Here is a 23,048-nt window from a genome sequence, read left to right as displayed (position 1 = left end):
ACCTATTAGCATAAACAGCTGTAACTGATTTAACAGCCCTAGGACAGCAGGCTCTGTTAATGTGTTCTCAAACACTTCAAATAAGAACAAGACAGACAAGCAAAGAAAAAAGATCATACCTCTTATTAGCAAAAAAGAAGGGTTCTGAGAACATGCAGGTGCATCTTACCTTAGTCTTAATTACTGCCATTTTTACATCTAAGTGGAATAGTTCTACAGTGCCATCTCTGAGCAGATGCTCATTGCTTACATGTGAAAACAAATGGAAAGCCGGAAAATTAATTTCTGCTTAGGAAAGCAGCTGACAAGGCAGGACTGATATCCTTTTGTAGATGTCACCGACTTGCTTATGAGGTCACCTAAATCAACAGAGTGCTCCCCCGGAGCTGAACCTTACAGGTATGTTAGTACAATGGAAAAAGCAAGCTACAGAAAAGATAGCTGCATTATATATAAAGAATTAGTTCTTACCCTTGACCTAATTGAAGTTAACTATATATTAGTAAACATACAAAAAATGGTCAGTTTTCATTTCTTGTAGTGACTGATTTAAAAAGCAGAGTAACAGTGCTTGAACAGAGCTTTTAATCATCAATCCCCTGCACAATATTATATAAATATATAAGTATATATTATTTACATTTTTTTTAAAAGATGCTTTCATTGCAAGTGGAACAAATCTTTTCACCTTGTGCGATGGCCTGGTGATTTCCCCCTGAAATGGGCAGACGGCTCTTTCCGGTATCTAGGGATTATTATCCCGCAGTCTCCTGACTGGTTATATACCGCTAATGTTGCCCCCATGCTTACCAGCACTATCGAGAAGCTTCGTACGTGGCGGAATCTTCTGCTCTCATTGGGGGGCAGACTTAATTTATTCAAAATGATTTTGCTCCCCAAATGGTTATACTTGTTACAGAACTTACCAGTATTACTACGCAGAATGGACATATGCTCTTTGGATAAAGAGCTGCATGGATTTTTGTGGAGGGGAAAGAAGCTCTGAATTTCCTTGATTAGTTTGCGAGAACGCTGGGGGGAGGGTGGTTGATCGTTGGAATCGCGATGGGGTATTTGTTCTTATAGTATCTGTCCTTCGGGCATGCTTTGGGCGAGTATCCCAACTCACACTTAACGCGTACTATCGCGAAATGCAGTACAAGTTCCTGCGCAGGGCGTATGTGTCCGCACACATTGCCTGTTGCTCCGGACTTTCTTCTACGCCTTTATGTATCAAATGCCAGCGGGCCCAGGGAATTTTGTCACATTCCTTCTGGGCGTGTCCTTCCATAGGATGTTTTTGGGGGTCATATTGCCTCCTATATATCGGCTCTATTGGGGGTGTCTCTCCCCATTATCCCCTTGCTATTTCTTTTCGGTCATTTTTCTCGTTCACAGCTGAGAAGGGATCCTAGCCTCTTTTTCCAAAAAGCATGCCTAGTGGGAAAGAAAATGATTTTACTGAACTGGCGGACTTGGGCTTGGCGCAACCAATTTCACCATATGATACGAATGGACGACTTGAGTTTGCGCACATCACCTCAATTAAGACGCGGTTTCTGCTGATTTGGGACCCTTATTGACAGTCTCTATCACACCGTTCCAGAAGTTTAATCCTGAATGATTAAGTTTGACTCTTTACCAGATGCTTCGAGGTTACTCTTTTACATAGGACGACTTTGTCGACGTGTCTTTACATGGACTTTCTTCATGTTTATTTGGACCCCGGGGGGGGGGGGGGTGTATACGGGGAGGTAGGTTGGAACAGGGCAAGCGTCTGTGTTGGTCTTGAAGATTGTGATTCAAGTCCAGATGAGGCTCAGTTGCTAGCCTCTCTGGACTACTGTTGTTCTTTGATTCTACTGTAACTTCTAAATCTAATAAAATTGTTTAAACTAAAAATGTCCAATAATAAATTGTCTTTTTGGTCCCATGCCTGCATGTAACATAAGAACATAAGGCTTGCCATACTGAGTCAGACCAAGGATCCATCAAGCCCACTATCCTGTTTCCAACAGTAGCCAAGCCAGGTCACAAGTACCTGGCAAGATCCCAAGGGGTAGATAAAGTCCAAGCTGTTATCCCAAGAATAAGCAGTGGATTTCTGCAACTCTATCTTAATAATTGTTAATGGACTTTTCCTCCAGGAACTTGTCCAAACCTTTTTTAGGCGCAGCTATACTAATATCTTTCACCACATCCTCTGGCAATGAATTCCAGAGCTCAATTATAAGTTGATTAAAAAATTATTTGCTCTTATTTGTTTTAAATGTATTACCCAGTAACTTCATTGTGTGTCCCCTGGACTTTGTACTTTTCAAAAGAGTAAACAACTGATTAACATTTACACATTCCATTCCACTCATTATTTTATAGATCTCTATCATATCTCCCCTGAGCCGTCTCTTCTCCAAGCTGAAGAGTCCTAACCTCTTTAACCTTTCTTTATAGGGGAATTATTCCATCTCCTTTATCATCTTCATCACACATCCAACAATCTCAAGTCATATGTAAAAATAAGATACTTCCCTGGGCCCACTCAGAAAGCAGCAGCAGAGAGGAGCAGCTCAAACAAATTCAATAAGAAAGTTTTCCAAGCAGCATTTAAAAGAAATGCCCGGCAAGCCCAGGTTTTGAATAATCTGCACTGGGGTAAAATTCCACCATGTAAAGGGCACTTTTCAGACTGCCTGCATTGCAACAAAGACCATGCATACTTTTTACCGGGGGGCTTTGCAACAATGCTCAACATAAAAGCATGCAGCACAGTTTTGCTTGAAATTTGACTGTTTCTGTGTTAGATGCATTCCCTATAGGTGGGATCAACTCAAACACTTCAGTTCTAAATCTGAAAACAATGCTGTGCAGGGGACCAATGATTAAAAGTTCAGTGCGAGCTTACTGAATGTGACTTGCGCTACACCTTGGAATTTTATGAAGCCCTTTCAGCGCATCCATAGATTTTAAGATTATATGATACACCGCTGCCTATTTGCATTCTAGGAAGCCTGGTTGTTATTTTAGCCTTTCTTCAATTATGATAAAATATGGATAACTAGTGAAGAGAATGAATGAAACAGAACATATTTGAAGCAAAGAGGCAGAAAATGGAAGGGGGCTGTGGGATTCTAGAAAAGAGACTATATTTCAGTAGTTCAATTATTCTAACACAGAATGATCCACAAGTCTGTCATGAGAAGTACAGATTGGCTAGTCAGCCAGATAAACTTATCTGATTAACTTAGCCTGAATATACCCAGCTATCTTAAAGTAGGCTGGATAACTTTATCCTGCTAACTTTAGGACAACCTATGGCCCGACCATACTTAGCCGGATAAGTTATCTGGATTAGCTGAATATCTGAGTTAGCCGGCTAGCCTATCGGGCTAAGCCAGCTCCTACCCAAAATGCCCTTGTGCCACATGCCACTTAGCCAGCTAACTATTTAGCCGGATAACTAGTTATCCGGTTAAGTGGTGATTGCTCAGTGTGGCCGGATAAGTTGAAATTTAGCCAGCTAAGTAGCGGTGAGTATCTACCTCGGAGTCTACAGGACAGAGCATGAGAAGCTAACATGGAAGTGTGGTATCATAAATGACTCCATGGTTTATCGCTGAAACCCACATGGCAAGAACCAAGTTGGCTGGGAAACTATAAGAGGGCATGAAGATGCAAGAAAGTAGATTAGCTTAATTAATGGCATATGGTGTTCTAGAAATACGGAATGAAGGCATAGCTCTGTAATGGCCTAAAAGGCACAGAACTCCTTTTATTCTTTATTTCTAAATCTAGGAGCTATGCAATGATATAGTGTAGCACTATGAGTATTTTGAGTATACATTTCAGACTACTAAGAAGTTACAAATTCTTGGTGACAATCTGAGAGTACTTACTGTCAACTCCAGTACCTTTATGGTGCTACCCACAGATATTGCTAGCTTTACAGTAATCTGTGCTATGCCATTATTCAGTAAATGAAACAAAAGCACACCATTAAATCCTATGATCTCTTAAAAATTGCAGTTTTTAATTATTCTTATACTAGCTGGAAGGGCCTGTCAAAAATGTTTGAAAAAGGTGTGTCTGCTATTCCACTTTGCCTGCCAGACTGTCACTGAGCCACACTCCATCCATCCCTGTGACCTACTGCCTGTCGTTCATACGCTCTTGCACTTTAACTCACAGCCTGTATCTCTCTCAGAATGCTTTGTGCGCACTCACTCAGTGTGAGAGAAATGTTCCTTCCCTGTTGCACAGCTCAGCATCTCTGTGACAGACAATCTGTCCCTGACAGTCCTGCTTAGCCCCACACACAGTCTCTGTTCTTCTTGCTACTCCTTCCATTTTCAGCAGATGAGTTGCTTTGACAGCGTGGTACCTGTCAGCTGTGTGTGTGTTGTTGGGTTGTCAGAGACATTCAAGAGCGTGGTCTTCCACTGGATTGTGATTTCAGCACTGAACATACCATGCTCCACTGGCCCTTAGTGTATCGACTGGCAATGCACATTCCTAAGCAGGTAGCACACACTCAGATTCAGCCAGAGCCATGGCAAATGCGCTAATGCACTAAATCTCTAAATGTGAATTTCTCCTCCCATATGCATGTCCATATTCCCATTTTTGTTGACAAAAATGGGAATATGGACCACCTGAGCCATCCTCAGCTACTCCCCAAATGATGGTCATTTCCAAAGTGAGAGACTTGATCAACACAAAAAAGGAGTTAATTATAGAGGATTAAGTTTACATTTTATACATTTTGATCAGGAGCTGAAAAAGAAACCTTCTCTAATAGCATTTTCCTCTCATTCAGAAGCCGCAAATACACTATCACTTTAGAATGTCCAAATTTTGCTGGCCCTGAAACACAAGATCTGAGATTTCTGCACAATAGGGATTCAGGGAATATTAATTCTCCCATCCATTGGGTGAGCTAAAAAAATATTTTGTAAAGCAAAATAATTTTTTTGTTCACTTGAAATAAAGGTTGAATATTGTGAATCCCTGGCACAGTACAAACATTTTCTTTCCTCTCTCTAGTACTCATAAGGTTTTACAAATATCCAAAACAAGAACAATAATAAATAAAAAGTACAATACCTTAAAAATATAGTGAAGATAGACAAGTAAGAGGGCAAATGCCCCGCATGTCATCCAGCTAAATATGACCAAGAGCACGGACACACAAAACCTTCTTAGTGTAAGTATCTTGTCATCTTCAGGAAGAACACTGGATCTGAAACGATAAATTATTTCCTTCTCAAAAATGCAATTAAAAAATATTAAAGATTTTTCTTTTAGAGGGTTGCACCTACAGCAGCAGTTCCCAAAGTGTGGTCCCAGGATTCCTTGAAGTCTCCTATAAATTATATAGGTGTATGTTGAACAATGACAGATTCCATCTTGGGGCCTGTGAGTGCTGCCTTTGCAGTATCCCTAGGTCCTGTTGGCAAGGGGACAGAAGCCTGGCCCAAGAATCAAGCCAAGTCTTTCGCATAATTAATCAGACAATTTTTATAATTACTAATGACGTACAAGAAAATATTAATCCCAGGGTAAGAAAAAGGTGAAATTTCTTCTTACTTGATAATTTCCTTTCCTCCAGGACAGACAGGCCAGTCCATGCAAGTGGGTTATGCATTTCAACCAGCAGAGGGAGAAAAAGAAATTGACTCACTGACATCACTGTATATATGGCTTTGTATTGACATCAGCCTGCCAGTATTCCTGGAAAATCCAACTGTAGACAACTAAACATTCAAACAAAATTCTTGAACCCCTAAAAAAAATTTATTTTTTTTTTTTTAAACTTCCAGGAGACCAAACAGCACTGGGCTCTAGAAAGCAATGCAATAACAATAGCAGGAGAAGACGACCTTCACTTTTCCAGATCCTCAGCGATCCAGTTAACTCTTAATGGCTTCCAATGTTCATGAGAAAAAAAACAATGTATCAGCATCATAGGTAGCCCAGGGCGGGAATGTAGATTGGCCTGCCTGTCCTAGAGGAAAGGAAATTATCAGGTAAAAAGTAATTTCACTTTCCTCTTTGACTAGGCAAGCCAGTCCATGCAAGTGGGATGTGACAAAGCTACTCCCTAGAAGGGTGGGAGGCTGCCTGCACTCCCATCAAGACCGCACTGGCAAAGGACAAACATCCAAATGATAATGTTTGGAGAAAGGAAGCAAGACCATGTCGCTGCTCTACAGATCTCTGACAGAGATAGCAAATGTAACTCCACCCAGGACACCACCTGCGCTCTAGTAGAGTGAGCTCTAATTTGCTTGGGCAAAGACTTTTCTGGTGTCACATAAGCCGCTGTTATGACCTCCTTAGTCCAACGTGTAACTGTGGCTCGTGAAGACACTACCCCCCCCTTTTTTTTTTTTTTTTTAACTCCCCCATAAAGGAGTTACTAACTCTTTGTCTGCAAAGGGTTAGTAACCTTAAGATACTGCAACAGATGCCACCTGACATCCAATGAGCGCAAGATCCAATACTCTTAATTTTCCCGAGACCTGTCAAAAGCCAGTAAGGAAATGGATTAATTTAAGTGAAAATCCGAAACCACCTTTGGCAGAAAAGAAGGAACAGTCCTAATCTACACCATGTCTGGAGTAATCAACAAGAAAGACTCTCAACATAAAAGTGCCTGCAATTCTGAAATCCTCTTTGCTGAACATAAAGTGATCAGAAACACTGTCTTTATAATGAGCAAATGCAGAGAAAGTCAATTCTTGTATTTGTTTCCTTAAATTGCGCTAGTATTGAGTCATCGATGATTCAGCCTGTAGTTTGCTAATCACCCATATATGAGGACTGAAAGCTCTGCCCTCCCCTTTCTTGAATATCCTAACTCCCACATTACTCTTAATCCTTCCCCTCCCATGTCATCGCAATTCACCACCGATATCGAAGCTGTCCCAGCCTGAAAAGAAAATAGTCCTGCTGCCACATGTTCTTCCACTAATCCACCTCCTTCTGTTTTCTGAGTATACTTCTATAGTTGAACCACCTGTGTTCTTCAAACTTCCGAGCTGGGATCTGAATTTGGTTTTGTCTTTTTTGGAGGGTCCCACTTTTCATCCCTTTCCCATTAATCAGCTGGAGGCTTATGCAATTCGGTTGGTATTCTTGAAGTTTGCAGAGCAGTAAGAGTGATGTTGGACAGTGCCATGGCGGTCGTGTACATAAGTCATCAAGGGGGAACCTGGAGTCAACAAGTTTCTCTTGAAATGCTGATATAAGTTTCATTGGTCTATGGGCTTTTTGGAATAATTGCACAGACTGCGATAACTTGCTAAAATATTACCTGGGTTCTGATAGTTATAATGTTGCCTGAAAAACATTTTTGAAATAACCGATTTATGAGACACCAGAACCTTGGCATTAACAAGACTGAAAGTAGCTGATTCAGCATTAAATTTGTTTTAAAGAAAAATTTAACACTATAAAAAAAAGAGAGTTTTCAATAAAATAAAAAAGAGGTTTTTACAAGACCTATGATTGTACCGACTGGTCTCAAATCTGATTAAATATTCAGAAATTATACCAGTGCTGAGGTCTTTTTTCCTCTTGATAAAATCATTTACAATTATTAGCAGTCTCAGATATTCACATTATACGCCAGCTCATTTGACTGTCTGTCCATTTTCATTCCTGGTACATTGCCAAAGATACCAGTTCTTTGGATTTTCTTCGTTACTTTTCAATTAGGGTTCCACTGTGATTATCCCAGATTTTCTTTAATTTCATAACTATTTAATTCTCAACCACCTGCACTTGGAGGTCATTCCATGCATTCATCATATTTTCCATTAAGAAATATTTTTTTATATTGTTCCTGAGTCTACTCATCTGAATCCTCTTTCTTATCTCCCCTCAGCCTTCTCCTCTTCAAGCTGAAGAGTCCTAACCTCTTTAGCCTTCCCTCATGGGGAAGTCATTCCAACTCCTTTATCATTTTGGTCATCCTTCTCTGTACCTTTTCTAATTCTGCTATTTGTTTCTTTGAGATGTAATGATGAGAATTGCACACAATACTCAAGGTGCAGTCACATCTTGGAACGATACAGAGGCATGACAGTCTGTTTTATTCTCCCTTCCCCTCCTAAAAATTCTTAGCATTCTATTCACTTTCTTGGCCACTGCCACTGACTGAGCTGAAGATTTCAACATATTATCCACAACGATGTCCAGATCCTTTTCTTAGATGGCGACTCCCAAAGTGGAACCTTGTATTGTGTAGCTATAATTTGGGCTGCTTTTCCCTACATACATTACTTTGCACTTGTCCACACTAAATATCATCTGCCATTTGGATGCTCAATCTCCCAAGGTACTCTTACAATTTCTTACAATCCTCTTGTGATTTAACAACTTTGAATAATTTTGTATCAGCAGCAAATCTGATCATCTCACTCGTTGCTCCCATTTCTAGGCCATTTATAAATATGCTAAAAAAAGCAGTGGTCCCAGTACAGATTTCTGGGAGGACCCCAAAACCTTTTTAAAAATTGGCGTTATGTTGGCCACCTTCCAATCTTTAGGTACTGTCGCTGATTTTAATGATGGTTTACAAATTACTACTAGTGGGGTTGCAATTTCATTTTTCAGCACTTTGAAATGCATACCACCTGGTCCATGTAATTTCCTACTCTTTAGTTTGTCAATATTTCCGGTTACATCTTCCAGGTTCACAGATTTGTTTTAGTTCCTCTGAATCATCACCTTTAAATATCAGTTCAAGCATGAGTATCTCACTGGAACTTGAAACAAGATGAGCCAGAAATATCTCATTATATGCCCATTTTCATCTAATTCTGCCTCTCATGCAGCCTCTGCTCCAATTTTGTACAATTACATTTATTTGCTGGCCTTCCCAAATAGCTATTTTCCTCAGCTTCCTTTCCTGTTTCAAACTGAGCGAATCAACTCTATTGTGATTTGTCAAACAATATTTGGTGACCATGTGTCAAGGTGCTCACATCAAGTAGCACTAGTCCAGTGGTTCTCAAGGCCAGTCCTCAAGGGCTGCAAATATGTCTAATTTCCAGAGTATGCAAGCAAGGAATATGTGAAGCAAATTAAACTGTTCAATTTCAACAAGTAAGGAAAATGTTCTCAATTTTGACAGGCAAATGTATTCGAATGGTCTTTACAGAGTAGTGCAAGTCCCCCAATAGGGCTGTGTTTCACAGAAGGGGCTGTGTTGGGAGGGGCCCAGAATACAGAGTTTGATATGAATTGGGTATCAATATAAGAACTTCAATAGATAATAAACCAAAGGCAGGGGTATAGCATCTATGCCACGGAGTATCTGATCAGAGTTGAGTTTCATATCAAAGGCTTCCATTGAGACTGGGGGTAAGGGTGAAATTTCTTACAGTTCTCTTATTCTTTTGGATAATTTTGAAATGTCTATCACAAGGATGATTTAGGAGAAGATGCCATATAACTGCAGGCTGTTAAAGTCAGAGATGCACAGATGAGCCGCTGGGAATTAGCAATGTTTTTTGAAAGAATGTGGAAGTTCCCAGTATGACTGCTAATGTCTACACACTCTTTCAAAATACTTTTCTAAGATTCCCAGTGGCTCAGCCTATGCAAATATAGTCATGTAGATATCCTAATAATTAGACTGGTTTGTGGTTTGCAAGAACCAGGTTTAGGAATCCCTATCCTAGTCAATGGGAAAACAATTTCAACAATTCTTCATATGTGCTCTAGCCTCACTCTAACTTTAAACAGAATTAACAATAAAAGTTGGTTTAAAATTTGTTTACTCTTTAAAGGTACATGTCCTATTTTGATTTCCCTCCCAGAATATTTATGAGTACAATAAGACTCTCCAAGGAAACAGTCCCCAAACTACAGAAGCAGGCCAGCTGCTCATTTTTCCAGCCCACCATGCTTTTCCTTCATGTGACTGGATCCTCCCCACACGGGGGGGGGGGGGGGATTTTATTTTATGCACATCAGTGGCAGTAGAAAGGCTGGTAGGGTTTCCTAGGCCCCCACCAGTGGGAAAAGAGTCAAGCAGCCCCATCCAAATAAAACGCTGCTGGGCAGGGAGGCCAAGCCCTGTCAGTGGGAGAGGAACCAGCTGAACGAGCCTGAATTACAAGAACTGCTGGAGAGAATGGCAGGCCAGCAAAGGACTAAGAAGACGTCAAAAATGGAGGGGAATGAGTGAGGTAGACAAGAGTGAGTAAAAGTAAAGATAAGGAATAAGGGGTAAAGAAGAGAGTGAATATGAGGAATGAGTGTGACGTGAAGGAAGGTGAGGGAAAGAGTGAATGAGATGGGTGAAGGGAGGGGATGGGGTGTGAGGAAGGAAGAGAATGAGAGGAAAAAGGAAGAGGAGTAAGGGGAGAAGGTGAAGTTAAGGCAAAGGAGGGAAAAAGAGTGATGGTAAATAACTTAATGACGGTATATAAAACTTTTAAATAAATAAAATAAATAAAGAGGAAAGGGAGTTTGAAGAAGAGGAGGGAGGGCACCACACCTCCTTCCTATACCTCAGGTGACAGATAAAGGAGGAGGGGTGCCATCTTCTGAGAAATCTAGAATTATTATTGATGCTCAAGAAAACTTTCACACCCCTGGAAATCCTGTCTCTTCCCTTTCCCAGCACTTGAAATCATAAAAAAGGCCAGACCTCTCTCTCTGCCCAACTGCTCAGCAATCTCAAGTGGGATCCCTCACCCTTATTTGGAGCTGATATAATAAAGTTCACTGTACTTAGCGTGGGTTTTAACCTATGTTTTAACACACATTTTTCCATGCACATAATCATGGTATTTACCATGGTTTTTTGAGCTGAAAAAACAAATTCCATTCAAATAATGGTATTAGGCAATTCCCTGCAATGCAGCGAGAGAGGCACACAAGCTCAGACAGCTTTGTGTACATTTCTCCAATGCAGAAAATCTAACACCTGGGTCTGAGATGGAGTTAAACTTATCCCCACTGCAGAACGATGTGCTCCGCAATCCCAAATTGTCACTGGTGGGGTTTTTTTTTTCTTTCAAGTTTGTTTGCACAGTATTGATTCAACTGTACTCTCATACCCACTGCTCCCATAGCACAAAAACTCAGTACCTCCTAAATTATACCCCCTTCACATTCAGTACAGATGCTTCTTTCTTTCTTTCTCCCTTTTTCCCTTCAGCTCCTCTCTAGCCAGGCATCTCATCCCATAGACTTTCCCCTGGTAACTGCCACCAGATCGGCTCTTTCATTTTCCCTGGTGCACGACTCCCCGAGACAGAGCTCCTCTCCTGCTCTTGTGCACAGGATTCTCTTAGTGGGAGCAGGATGGCTGCTGCATCGTGCATTTCTTTCCAGGCCAAGGCATCTTAACAGCTCTTGGTAGGAGGCTTTGCAGGTAAGAGCCCAGTGCTGGATAGCTTTCCCACTCCCTCACCGTCTCTTGTGATTATGTAAGAAGAAGGAAACTTCCAAGTGCAACTGTACATTTTGTGTGCTGGTAATCCTCAGACCATGAGTTGTGATACTGGTACCCATGGCACTGGCTCTCTAGAATTGAGATTAGGAAGAGCTTTTTTTTTTGTAGTGCGGATTTGCAGTTTAATGTCAAGCAAATGACCTGCGAGTTAAAAAAGCATGTTTTATGTTTCTTGCCTCTTTTTTTTTTTTTTAATTGTTTTTTTTCATGTACATACATACATTCTCACACTCATTATCTTTTATTCAAATTTATTAATTGCCTAAAATAGGACTAGGTGATGTACAAACAAAAAACATACATAAAATGCTGATTATATATTACATAAACCTTTCAACAAAAGACAAGGACAATCAAGGGACAGATGAAAAATGCTTGCAACAGTATCATAGCCTAATAAAAGGCCTAATTAAACAACCATGTTTTTAGTAGCGTCTTGAAAGTTTTTAAACTGTCCACTAGGCACAACAACTCTGGAAAAGAGTTCCAGATAACAGGGTCCGCAACAGAGAAAGCAATCTCTGCTGCACAACCTGGCATGGGCTGGTGAGGGTCCCTTTGCGAGGAGCGAAGTTGTCATGTGGGGCAATACAAATTTAACAGTGCATTGCTCCATGGAGTGATGTAGGCTGAAATCAGTTTACAAGTGGTGACTACAACTTTCTACTTAATCTGTTCAGTGATCTCACACGTTCTCTCTCTCATGGGCCATTTGCATATCATTAGTTTACTGCATCCCATTGTACTACTGTATCAGTAAAACAAAAACTGCATTAAAATTTAGCTCTGATTTAAAAATGTCCCATGTGGCCTTTCCCTTGAAAGGTTTGGAATCCCGTCCTCCAGGATAAGCATTCAAGTTCCTTCTGGCGCTGAATGCTTTCCTATCTCATTCATACAGGGGCAGATTTTCAAAGGGATACATGCGTAACCCCTGAAAAGCTGCCCCTTCCACCCCCTGCGCGCGCCGAGCCTATGTTGCATAGGCTTGGCAGCGCACGCAAGCCCCGGGACTTTCCTGGGGGGGGGGGGCGTGTTGCGGCCGGCGCGTCATCTAGGGGCGTTCTGGGGGCAGGGCCGTGGGTGTGGTTCCGGCCCAGGGGCATTTTGGGGGCGTGGCCGAGGCCTCCGAAACTGCTCCCGGGCCAGGGAATCGCGCGCCGGCAGCTGGCCGGCGCAGGCATAACTTTTATAATAAAGGTGTGTGTGTGGGGGGGGGGGGTGGCGGAAGGAAAGTTCCCTCCGAGGCCGCTCCAATTTCGGAGCGGCCTCGGAGGGAATGGAGGCAGGCTGCGCGGCTCGGCGCCTGCAGGCTGCCAATTTTGTGCAGCCTTGCGCGCGTGCCGACCCAGGATTTTAAAAGATACGCACGGCTATGCTCGTATCTATTAAAATCCAGCGTACTCTTGTTTTCGCGTACTTTTTAAAAATCTGCCCCACAGTGTGCACAACACAATCCCCTAATCTGGACCATTTCTATGGATTTTACCTATATAAAATGCTTTCTGGTACATTGAAAAATAATGCCAGCTACCTAATAATGCAAAACTTGCTGTTATATAGAGTCAGAACAGTTGCTGGAGATAAATGTGTACATTTGAGCTCAGTAAATATTTTGGAAAAATAAAATGGGTCACTATTAAACCTGGATACAAATCTTACCTAACTTTAAAAAAAAGAAAAAAAAAAAGAAACAAAAGAAGAAAAAAGAAAAAAAGAGCAGGGTATCTACAAACCAGTTGTGTATATATGATTGTTAGCCATAAGAAGTCTGTGGATGTTACTTAACAATAATAGAATGACTAGGGGTTTAATGAGGTTAACTGTTCTGGACCCATTAGGTATGTACAATCTAAAGCAATGATGGCGAACTCCAGTCCTCGAGTGCCACAAACAGGCTAGGTTTTCAAGATATCCACAATTAATATGCATGAGATAGATTTGCATACAATGGAGGCAATGCATGCAAATCTTTCTCATGCGTATTCATTGTAGATATCCTGAAAACCTGGCCTGTTTCTGGCACTCGAGGACTGGAGTTCGGTAAGATTTAGTCTTACCTAACTTTAAAAAAAAGAAAAAAAAAAGAAAAAAGAAAAAAAGAGCAGGGTATCTACGAACCAGTTGTATATATATGATCGTTAGCCATAAGAAGTCTGTGGTTGTTAATTAACAACAATAGAATGACTAGGGGTTTAATGAGGTTAATTGTTCCGGACCCATAGGTTAGCCTTAGGCATGTACAATCTAAAGCAGTGATGGCGAACTCCAGTCCTCGAGTGCCAGAAACAGGCCAGGTTTTCAGGATATCTACAATGAATACGCATGAGAAAGATTTGCATGCATTGCCTCCATTGTATGCAAATCTTTCTCATGCATATTAATTGTGGATATCTTGAAAACCTAGCCTGTTTGTGGCACTTGAGGACTGGAGTTCGCCATCACTGTTCTAAGGGTTCATGCAGATATTTTAAAATTTATATCACAACTAATCACACTCTGTTTAACCTGAATGCAGAATATATAGCATTAAGGGCTTCAGCAAGTACCCTGAGACTTTAATAACATGTTTAAAAATGGAGGTAGTGATGAAATAAAAATCTGAAAGAAAAAAAGTGATTCTTAATGATTTTGACAGTTAAGCAAAGTTGCTTATCTGTAGCAAGTGGTCTCTGAAGACAGCAGGATGACAGTCCTCACACATGAGGTGACATCAGCTGGAGCCCAGCATGGAAATTTGATTAACAGGTTTCTAGAAACTTTGAGCATGTCCCACTCACATGCAGCATGTTATACTGCCATGTGTCCAGAGAGGGACCCCTTCAGACTATAATTTAGTTTGGACTTGGAGAAACCATCTCCAAGAGGAGATGAGTGGGTTTTGTGAGGACGGAGGATATCCATTACAGGAAAGCAACTCTGAAAAACCACACACTGATAACAGGCAAAAATTATTTTTGGTAGCAACAAACCATTTTTGTATTTTCTGTCTTAATAGAGACAATACCTACAGTACCTGAATGTAATCCACTTTGAAGTGCGGAAAAAAGTGCAAAAAGCGGAATATAAAATCTAAGTAAATAAAAAAATAAAAAAACCAGTCTGGATTCAAAATAATAGGCCCTGGGGAAATGATGTTGGGTTCTACACCTCAAAGAGACTCCTCAGGACAAACTGGCCAAACCTACTGTCATATTGGGAGTCCCTGTCCAAGCAGTAGTGTGATGTGAATATGTGTTGAGAATACCACATAGCAGCCTTTCAGAACTCCTCCATGGTGGCCAATCTTAGGTGGGTTACCAACATTGTCATAGCTCTGACACTATGAGCCTTGATGTGACCCACCAAATTCAAACCTGCCCTGCCATAACAGAAAGAGATGCAATCAGCAACAGAAATCCCAGGTTTGTTGGTGTCAAAAGAAACAAAAAGCTGGGAGGACTGTGCAAGGGCTTCAGTCCATTCCAGATAGAAGGCCAAGGCTTTCTTGCAATCCAAACTGTGCAGCACTTGCTTACCTTTTGAGGATATGTTGGAAAGATAAATGGCTGATTAAGATGGAAGTTTGACACCACCTTAAAACAGGAACTTAGAATGCATGTATAGAACCACTCTATCTGAATAAACTTGTATAAGATGAATAAGGCACTAGGGCCTGGAGCCATCAAAAATATGACCTTCCAGGTTAGGTACTTAAGCTCACAGGAGTCTATAGGCTCAAAGGGAGCTTTCATCAACTGGGTCAATACCCAGTTGAGGTATCATGGCATAGTGGGAGGCTTCAAGTGAAGCAAGCCCTGCATAAAATGGACAACTAAAGACTGTACAGAGATGGGTTTATTTTGTACATGGTGATAAGCACCAATTTCACTGAGATGAATCCTGAGTTGGTCTTAAGACCTGACTCAGAAAGATGCAGAAGGTAATCACTTTTTGTGTGGCACAGGAGCAAGGATCTAGTGCCTTTCCCTCACATCAAAAGGCAAACCTCCTCCAGTTTGATCCATAGAACTTCTCATGGAATCCTTCCTGGAAACCAGAATATGAGCCCCATCTTTAGAATGATCTGGGGTTGCAAAGTTACCATTTCAATATTCAGAATGAGGGCCAGGGTTGATGCAATAGCCCCTGATCTTGATGTCGGGAATTCCCCAGCCTAATTTTCAAATAGATATCTCCTGCAGGTCTGGAAACCAATGTCTTAGTCAATAAGACACTATGGGGTAGATTTTCAAAGGGATACGCGCGTACCCCCCGAAAACCTACCCCAAACCCCCCCTGCGCGCACCGAGCCTATTTTGCATAGGCTCGGCGGCGTGCGCAAGCCCCGGGACACGCGTAAGTCCCGGGGCTTGCATGGAGAGGCGTGACGGGGCGTGGCGGTCGTGACGCGGCGTTTCAGGGGCGTGCCACGGGTGACGCGACGATTCGGGGGCGGCGCAACGGGCGAGGTTTTGGCCCGGGGGTGTGGCCCGCGCCCTCCGGAACAGCCTCTGGGTCGGGTGATGCGCGCCAGCAGTCTGCTGGCACGCGCAGATTTACATCTGCCTCTGGCAGGCGTAAATCCGGCGATAAAGGTAGGAGGGGGGGGTGGGTTAGGTAGGGGAAGGGAGGGGAAGGTGAGGGGAGGGCGAAAGAAAGTTCCCCTCCGAGGCCGCTCCGATTTCGGAGCGGCCTCGGAGGGAACGGAGGCAGGCTGCGCGGCTCGGCGTGCGCAGGCTGCCCAAAATTGGCAGCCTTGCGCGCGCCGATCCCGGATTTTAATGGATATGCGCGTATCTATTGAAATCCCGCGTACTCTTGTTCGCGCCTGATGCGTGAACAAAAGTACGCGTTCGCGCTAAATTATAAAATCTACCCCTATGAGAATCGCTGTTCCCCAGACTCTTGAGTTTTAACAAGATTTTTGCCACTAGAGGAACTGGAGGATATGCATACAGTAGACCTTGACTCCAGTTCAGGTTAAAGGCATCTGAGGCTAGCTGCCTTGAATCCCACTGCAGGCTCTTTATGTTCAGAGAAGACAAAAATAGATCTACCACAGGTGTGCCCCATGCATGGTATATCAAGTTTACTACCGATGCACTCCACCCTAATCAAGAGACCATTCATAGGGTTCAGGACAGATAGTCTTTGTGGCCAGACATTCTCCTCACCTGCTAGACAGGTGGCTCTGAGTACTATTCCCTGAGAGATGGCTCAATCCCACATTTGAATAACTGCCTGACACAGAAGGTACAATTCTGTTCCTTCCCTGCTTGTTAATGTAGAACATTGCCATTTGATTGTTCATCTGGATGAAGACAACCTTGCTGGTCAATCCATCTCTGAAAGACTGAGTATATTATTCTGCCCTTAGCCCTGGGAAGTCTGCCTGATGAAGCTTTTCCTGAGCAGACCAAAGGCACTGGGTGCAGAATTCCTCTAAGTGGGCTTCCCATCCCAGGCTGAACACACTCCCAGTTTGCATAGATGTGCTGCTTCTATCATGAGACATTTTATGAATATACGTGGTGCTGATACTAGGCCAAAAGGCACTAAATGATATTGTAGGTAGTGGTTCCCCAATAGAAATCTGAAATAATTTCTATGACCTGGAAATATTTCTATGTGGATGTAAGCATCCTTAAGATCTAGAAAGTATAGCTAATCACCTTTTTCAAGAAAAGGATTCAAGGTGGCCAAGGAAACAATCTTGAAGTTTCCCCTTTTCAGGAATTTGTTCAAAATCCTTGTTTCTAGAATGGGATGAAGTCCCCGGTTTGTTTGTTTTTTTTTGGGGGGGGGGGGGGGGGGAAATCAGGAAGTAATAGAGTAAAATCCCCTGGAGGAAAAGGCTTGACTGTATTTACCTCTAAGCGGGAGGAGAGCTCCTTTTGTAGCAATTACTGATGCTGAGACACCAACCAAGCAGTTTTCAGTGAGCAATTTGGAGGTTCATCCAATAAGCATAATCTGTATCTTTCAAATTATGTTGAGGACCCAAATGTCCACATAAAGCCTTAGTCTGCCTCTGACAGGAAGGTCCTCTGGCAGAAATATCAGGATCTTGGTCCTCGATGCAGTCAAAACCCTGTCCCCAGTATTGGTTTTGGTGCTAGCTGTGGCTTTGGGACCCTCTACTGCCTACAGCAAGCATAGGGACCCTGTTCCTGATGAGATGGAGGGGAGAGAGGGGCAGAGAAACATGACTCCTCTGCGCCCCACTTGAATATCTCCTGGTTGAGGAGGGAGGGTCTGGAGTGGCAGTAAAATGGGTTTGAAGCATTGCAAAATGGTCATTAATAAAACCCACTGCTTCTTTGACCTCTTCTCCAAAGAAATTATCTCCATTGCAAAGCATATCAGGGAGTCTTTCCTGGCCATCTGGCTGGAGCCCTGAAGCCCACAGCAAGACAAGCCTGGGTGCACCTATACCCACTGCAGAAACTCTCAATGCTGTCTTAAAAAACATCAAAGTTCGAGTGAACCATGTGCTTTCCACACTCCACACACCCTTGTCTACCAATAACTACAAAGTGTCACACTGCTTCTGAGGAAGCTGCTCTGCCACCTCTTTCACACACTTCAGAATAACCTGGATCATGAAGAGGTGATAGGATGCTATGCAGGCTTTGAGCACAGCTTCCTAAAAAACCTCTCCCCCAATCATGTCCAGGTTATGAGAATCCTTCCCCAGGGGCATTAAGGAGTGGGTCCTAGACCTCTTGGCTTTCTTGAAAGTGGATATGATCATCACTGATTGGTGAAGTAGCTGCTGCTTTTCAAATTCTGGAGCCTTCTGGTCATAATATATTGTGTCTGCCTTATTAACTGGAGCAGCAGAGAGGAGATTCTTCCATATCCTCATCTGCACCTCCTGAAGGCACTGCCATATCCTTCAGGGCTCCATAAATTGGAGAATTTATGGCCATAGCCCTAGATTCATCCTCCTTTTGCAAAATAAACAGAATGGCATCCACTATCCTTAAAATCAGCAAAGACATTCGCAGAAGGGGACCTTCTTCTTTCCTGTGGAGGAGAAGAGTTTGAATGGAGACCTGTTGACACCTCCAGATAAGAAAAGTCTGATCCTGGGCATGGACCCAGATCTTACCCGGCTAGCAGACAAAGCCTCAGAGAAGGCAATGATCATCTTTAGGGGCCTAGAATCAACTAACTGCTGTATCTCTGAGAAGCATCTTTCCCTGAAGGACTGGGGATTATCTTCGGTGTGGCAGTATCTGATGTCAATTCCCCTCCAGGAACCAGGATTGAGGCCCTACTGCTGGATGCTAGCATGGACTCCCATAAGTGCTGGACGTCCATCTGCATTGACACAGATATACTGTTGATGCTGGTACATGGATGCTCTACATCTTATGATCCAGGGCCTCCCAGAATTTCCTATCCAGCTCCTCATCAAAAATTGCAGAAAGAGATGCAATATCTTCCTGTTACACCAGAGATGTATTGGTGGCTGACACCTGAACCCTTGGAAGCTGGCACAGAGGACTAGCTATCCTCCCCATGGGAATGCTTCAGGAAATTCAAGGCTGCTTCCAGAATGTCCCCATTCCCAGCATGCACAACATAGAAACATAGAAGTGACGGCAGAAGAAGACCAACGGCCCATCCAGTCTGCCCAGCAAGCTACGCAGTTTATCCATGTTTTTTCCCCCTTTTTCTCCCTCCCACCCGTCTCTATTGGCTTCCAGCACCCTCCGGCCCCAATTCCCTTCCATCCCTCCACCAATGCAGAGAGCAGCGCCATCCTAGTGAACATCCAGCTCAATCAGGGGTAGCAAACCGTCGCAACCAGCAGGCCACACCCCTGCCCCTTACCCACCCCTGTTTTGTTTGCTTGTTTGTTTTTTTTTTTTTTGTTTTTTGAGATGGCAGCCCTCCATCCTTCCGCTCCGTGAAGGTGGAACACCAACCACTGGCCACTGGCAACAACAGAGATCGATGATTCTTGGCCTTCCCTTGATGCATGTCATTTGGTCTTGTGATGCTGGAACAGAGAATGATCCTTTTGCTTTCTTCGGGTGGGAGAAGACAGATGATGGCCTGTCCCCCTGGTCTTGTATGTTACTTGAAACCGAGTGGGACCGATGCTCTCTCAATATTAATGCACCTGCCAGAGGTCATGCAGATGCATATACCAATTGGCCAGGCTTACAGAACTGAATTGCTTTGCCATGAGCTCAAGTTGGGAATGATGCCCACTGGGAGTTATAGTCATGCAGCGGGTTATCCCTGGATGTTGTGGTTAGTCTCCAGGCAAAGGACATATCTAACATGTGAATCTGTGATGGACATGAACCTTTCACACAGGATGTACCTGTTGAAACCACTGGTTTGGAAAAAAAACAAAAAAACCCAAACCTACCCAAAGATGTCTAAAGGAGAATGAGAAGACTGCAGGACCCCATAAAAAAAAGATCCCTGTGCTCCTAGGAAGCAAATTTTCCCTAACAGCAGGAAAGAGAAAAAATCCGCAACCATGGAAAAGACTGATTTGGCCCTCATGTGGATGTATGACAGTATAGGATATGGCAAATACCCAGTAGGGCATATTCAAAGTTTCCAGAAGCTTTGAAATCAAATTTAAGTGCTGGCCTCCATCTAATGTCATCATCCCATTTGTCTGGATTGCCATCCTGTTTGTTCTTGAAGAATAACTAATAATTGATTTTTAAAAATACAAAACAAAAATGTTAATTGTACTAATAATATATATGAGATTATTTTACCTTTTCAGAGCTATCCAGAGGGAGGAGAAAAGCCTTAACAAGGCAGAGAAAAGGATGCTACACCAGTAAGCAATTCCAGTGCCACACAAGAGGAGAAACAAGGATGCCAATGGAAACCACACACCCTGAGAAGTCTGTATAACGGCATCAAGTTCAGGGAGCAGCAATGTATTCCAAGAACTTCTAAACCAGTTAAACCTATAAAAAACAACAAAAACGCTGTCAATACATTCACATTCTTTAATTTAACATATCCCTTTACAAAATCACATTAAAATCCTAAGACAAGCCAAAGAACAACAAAAATGACTTACCCCAATAGAAATTTACAAATGTTGACAATAGGCTCAATTTTGTAAGGTCTAGCTGCTCTATCCAGTGCCAAATCAAAATCCATGCAATGACCTAGAAAAAAAACAAGACAACCATTTTTCTATTATTAAGTTCATAAAATTTTATGTCAAAGTAAAACCAGAATTTATTAAAAGATAAAATATTATTGCTTGTTTAAATGTCAGTTTACAGATAAAAAAAGTGCAATGCTCTCAAGAAAACACTTATTCAGGTAGAGCCACAGCCCCTAATTTCAAGACAGCTTCTATGGTCAGGGTTAGAAAATTCTGCAGCATCCTTTTGTAAATTTTACCTTTAACTCTGCAACATATTCCCATACATTTATGTATAGTTTACATTAAAAAGGATGATGCTGCCACTCCCATATTTTACTGTTGGGATGGTGTTTGCTGAGGAATGGGCAGTATTAGGTTTGCACCACACATAGCATTTTAATTTTGGCCAAAAAGTTTCATTTTTGTTTCATCTGACCACAAACTCCAGACATGCTTTGATGTACTTTTTCTTCAGTAATGGCTTCTTTCTAGCCACCCTCCCATGCAGGCAAGTTGTATGCAGAGCTCGATATGGCTGACTGATGCACCTCCAACTCCAGTCTCAGCCACTGAACTCTGTAGTTCCTTCAAAGTGATTGATGGCCTCTTTGTGGCTTCCCTCACAAGTCTCTTCTTGCTCAGAGTTTTGAGGGATGGTTCTGTCTAGGCAGTGTTTTGAGGGATGGTTCTGTCTAGGCAGTGCCTGGTTGGTATGATGCAGCTTCCATTTCCTCACAATTGATCCAGCAGTGCTCATTGGAATATCCAAGCACTATAATATTATTCTGTAGTCTTTTCCTATCTTGCGCATGTCTATAACTTTATCTTTAATTTCCTTAGAATGCTCTTTGATCTTCATTTTCACAGCTTTCCTTCAGATTAGAGGTCTGACCAATGGTACTGGAATTAGGGGGACTTTAATCCAGAAAAACTGAACTTTTTAAATGATTTACAGGTAGAGGCTTATTGTAAACCAATTGTTAGGGCAATATCTTTCATCCGTGTAAACTTGGAGCTTTCACAGCACAGTGAAAGCAGAATTTCTCAGTTTTTAATTTAATTTTACAAAAAATGCAGAGAAATAATGAATTGTGACTTTGAAAATAACAGCCAACAACATACAGCAATTAATACCAGAGGTAAAGCCACAAACATGAGAACCCAGGTGGTACACACTTAAGGTACCACTGTCACAGTCTCCAGACTTTTGCCCTCATTGGTCTGCTGACAGTGGAGTGTGATGGTATCAAAGGCACAAAAGGACTCAAAAGTCTGGCCACAAAAGCGGTTCGTCTAGCGGAGATGATAGGTTGACCAGGAGGGCGAGACAAAGATTTATGGATTTTGGGCAGGAAAAAAAAATTGCCAGTGTTATAGGGGCATCCATGCATGGAAAATGGTAATCTTTTTCCATAATCCACCACTGCTGCAACTCACAATCGAGCAAAAAAAAAAAAAAAAAAAAATCAGCCTCATACTTTAAAGCAACCTCACACGGGGTTCACAGGTATAGCTTAAGGATCACTTTCCCATAGTGAAATGAGATGTGTTAGTTCTGGTCTGTCTTTATTTCAAACGTTATGGTGTCTATGTGCTGCTTATACACAGGAACATAATGCGGTTTATAAGTGAAGGTGATAAACTCGTCCTTACCCGCTTTAGCGGGAACACAGCGAAGTAGCTGCACAAAATGGTCTCCCACCAGCTGGTGCTCTACAATATCTGTGTACAGGTATAGGGTGTTAAACCCGCCTGTAATATCCGTTGCAAATAGCGAGCGCTTCGTATTCGCTTTAGCTTCTAGCCCCAAAATGATCACTAAGTCACCCCTTGCGGAAATTACTACGTTGTCTTCTGACTTTAATTTGATTCTTGATTAGTGGTAAATAGAACACAGTGTCACTCAATTGTCAATTATTCTTATTCATATAAAAAGAAATGTCCTTGCCTGAGGGCTTAATGATGATCTCATGGTCTTGACTCAATTCTCTTAATGCTGTCCATTCTGCATGAGGTTGTGTTAAAAAAAAAGACCATAGAAAGAGAAGTGATATTCTGTGATATCTAATTAGATCTTTCATAAAAGGTATAAATAATCTGATCGATGGGGTCAGGTAGCATCCACTTAGAAAAGTGATTAAGAATCTGAAGATTGGGAAGCAATGTGACAAGGTAATAACTAAAGCCAGAAGAATGCTGGGCTGCATAGAGAGAGAAATAGCTAGTAAACAAAAAAAGAGGCGGCAATAATCCCCTTTAACAGGTCCTTGGTGAGGCCTCACCTGGAGTATTATGTTCAGTTCTGGGTCAGAGACAGGATGGAGGCGGTCCAGAGAAGGGTAACCAAAATTGTAGGGGGGGGGGGGGGGTGTCTGCATCAAATGACTTATGAGGAGAGGTTGAAGGACCTGAATATGTATACCCTGGAAGAGAGGAGGTGCAGGGGGGATATGA

The 23,048-nt window shown here is 42.3% G+C and overlaps 1 protein-coding gene across 1 annotated transcript in view; it reads right to left on the bottom strand.

The window, feature by feature from the left end:
- PGAP1 (post-GPI attachment to proteins 1) overlaps window positions 1-23,048 on the bottom strand; it is a 283,616-nt gene that overhangs the window by 46,727 nt on the left and 213,841 nt on the right. Inside the window, exons 21-23 of the mRNA XM_029606060.1 lie at window positions 20,520-20,610; window positions 20,206-20,403; window positions 5,101-5,236 (exon numbers count right to left, since the gene is read on the bottom strand). Of these exons, the coding sequence (XP_029461920.1) occupies window positions 5,101-5,236; window positions 20,206-20,403; window positions 20,520-20,610 (425 nt within the window). The remainder of the gene's footprint in view (window positions 1-5,100; window positions 5,237-20,205; window positions 20,404-20,519; window positions 20,611-23,048) is intronic.

The sequence above is a fragment of the Rhinatrema bivittatum genome, chromosome 6 (genome assembly GCF_901001135.1).
Source record: "Rhinatrema bivittatum chromosome 6, aRhiBiv1.1, whole genome shotgun sequence".
Classification (NCBI taxonomy): domain Eukaryota; kingdom Metazoa; phylum Chordata; class Amphibia; order Gymnophiona; family Rhinatrematidae; genus Rhinatrema; species Rhinatrema bivittatum.
The sequence above is the reverse complement of the archived record's forward strand: the minus strand, read 5'-3'. Positions and strand labels throughout refer to the sequence as shown.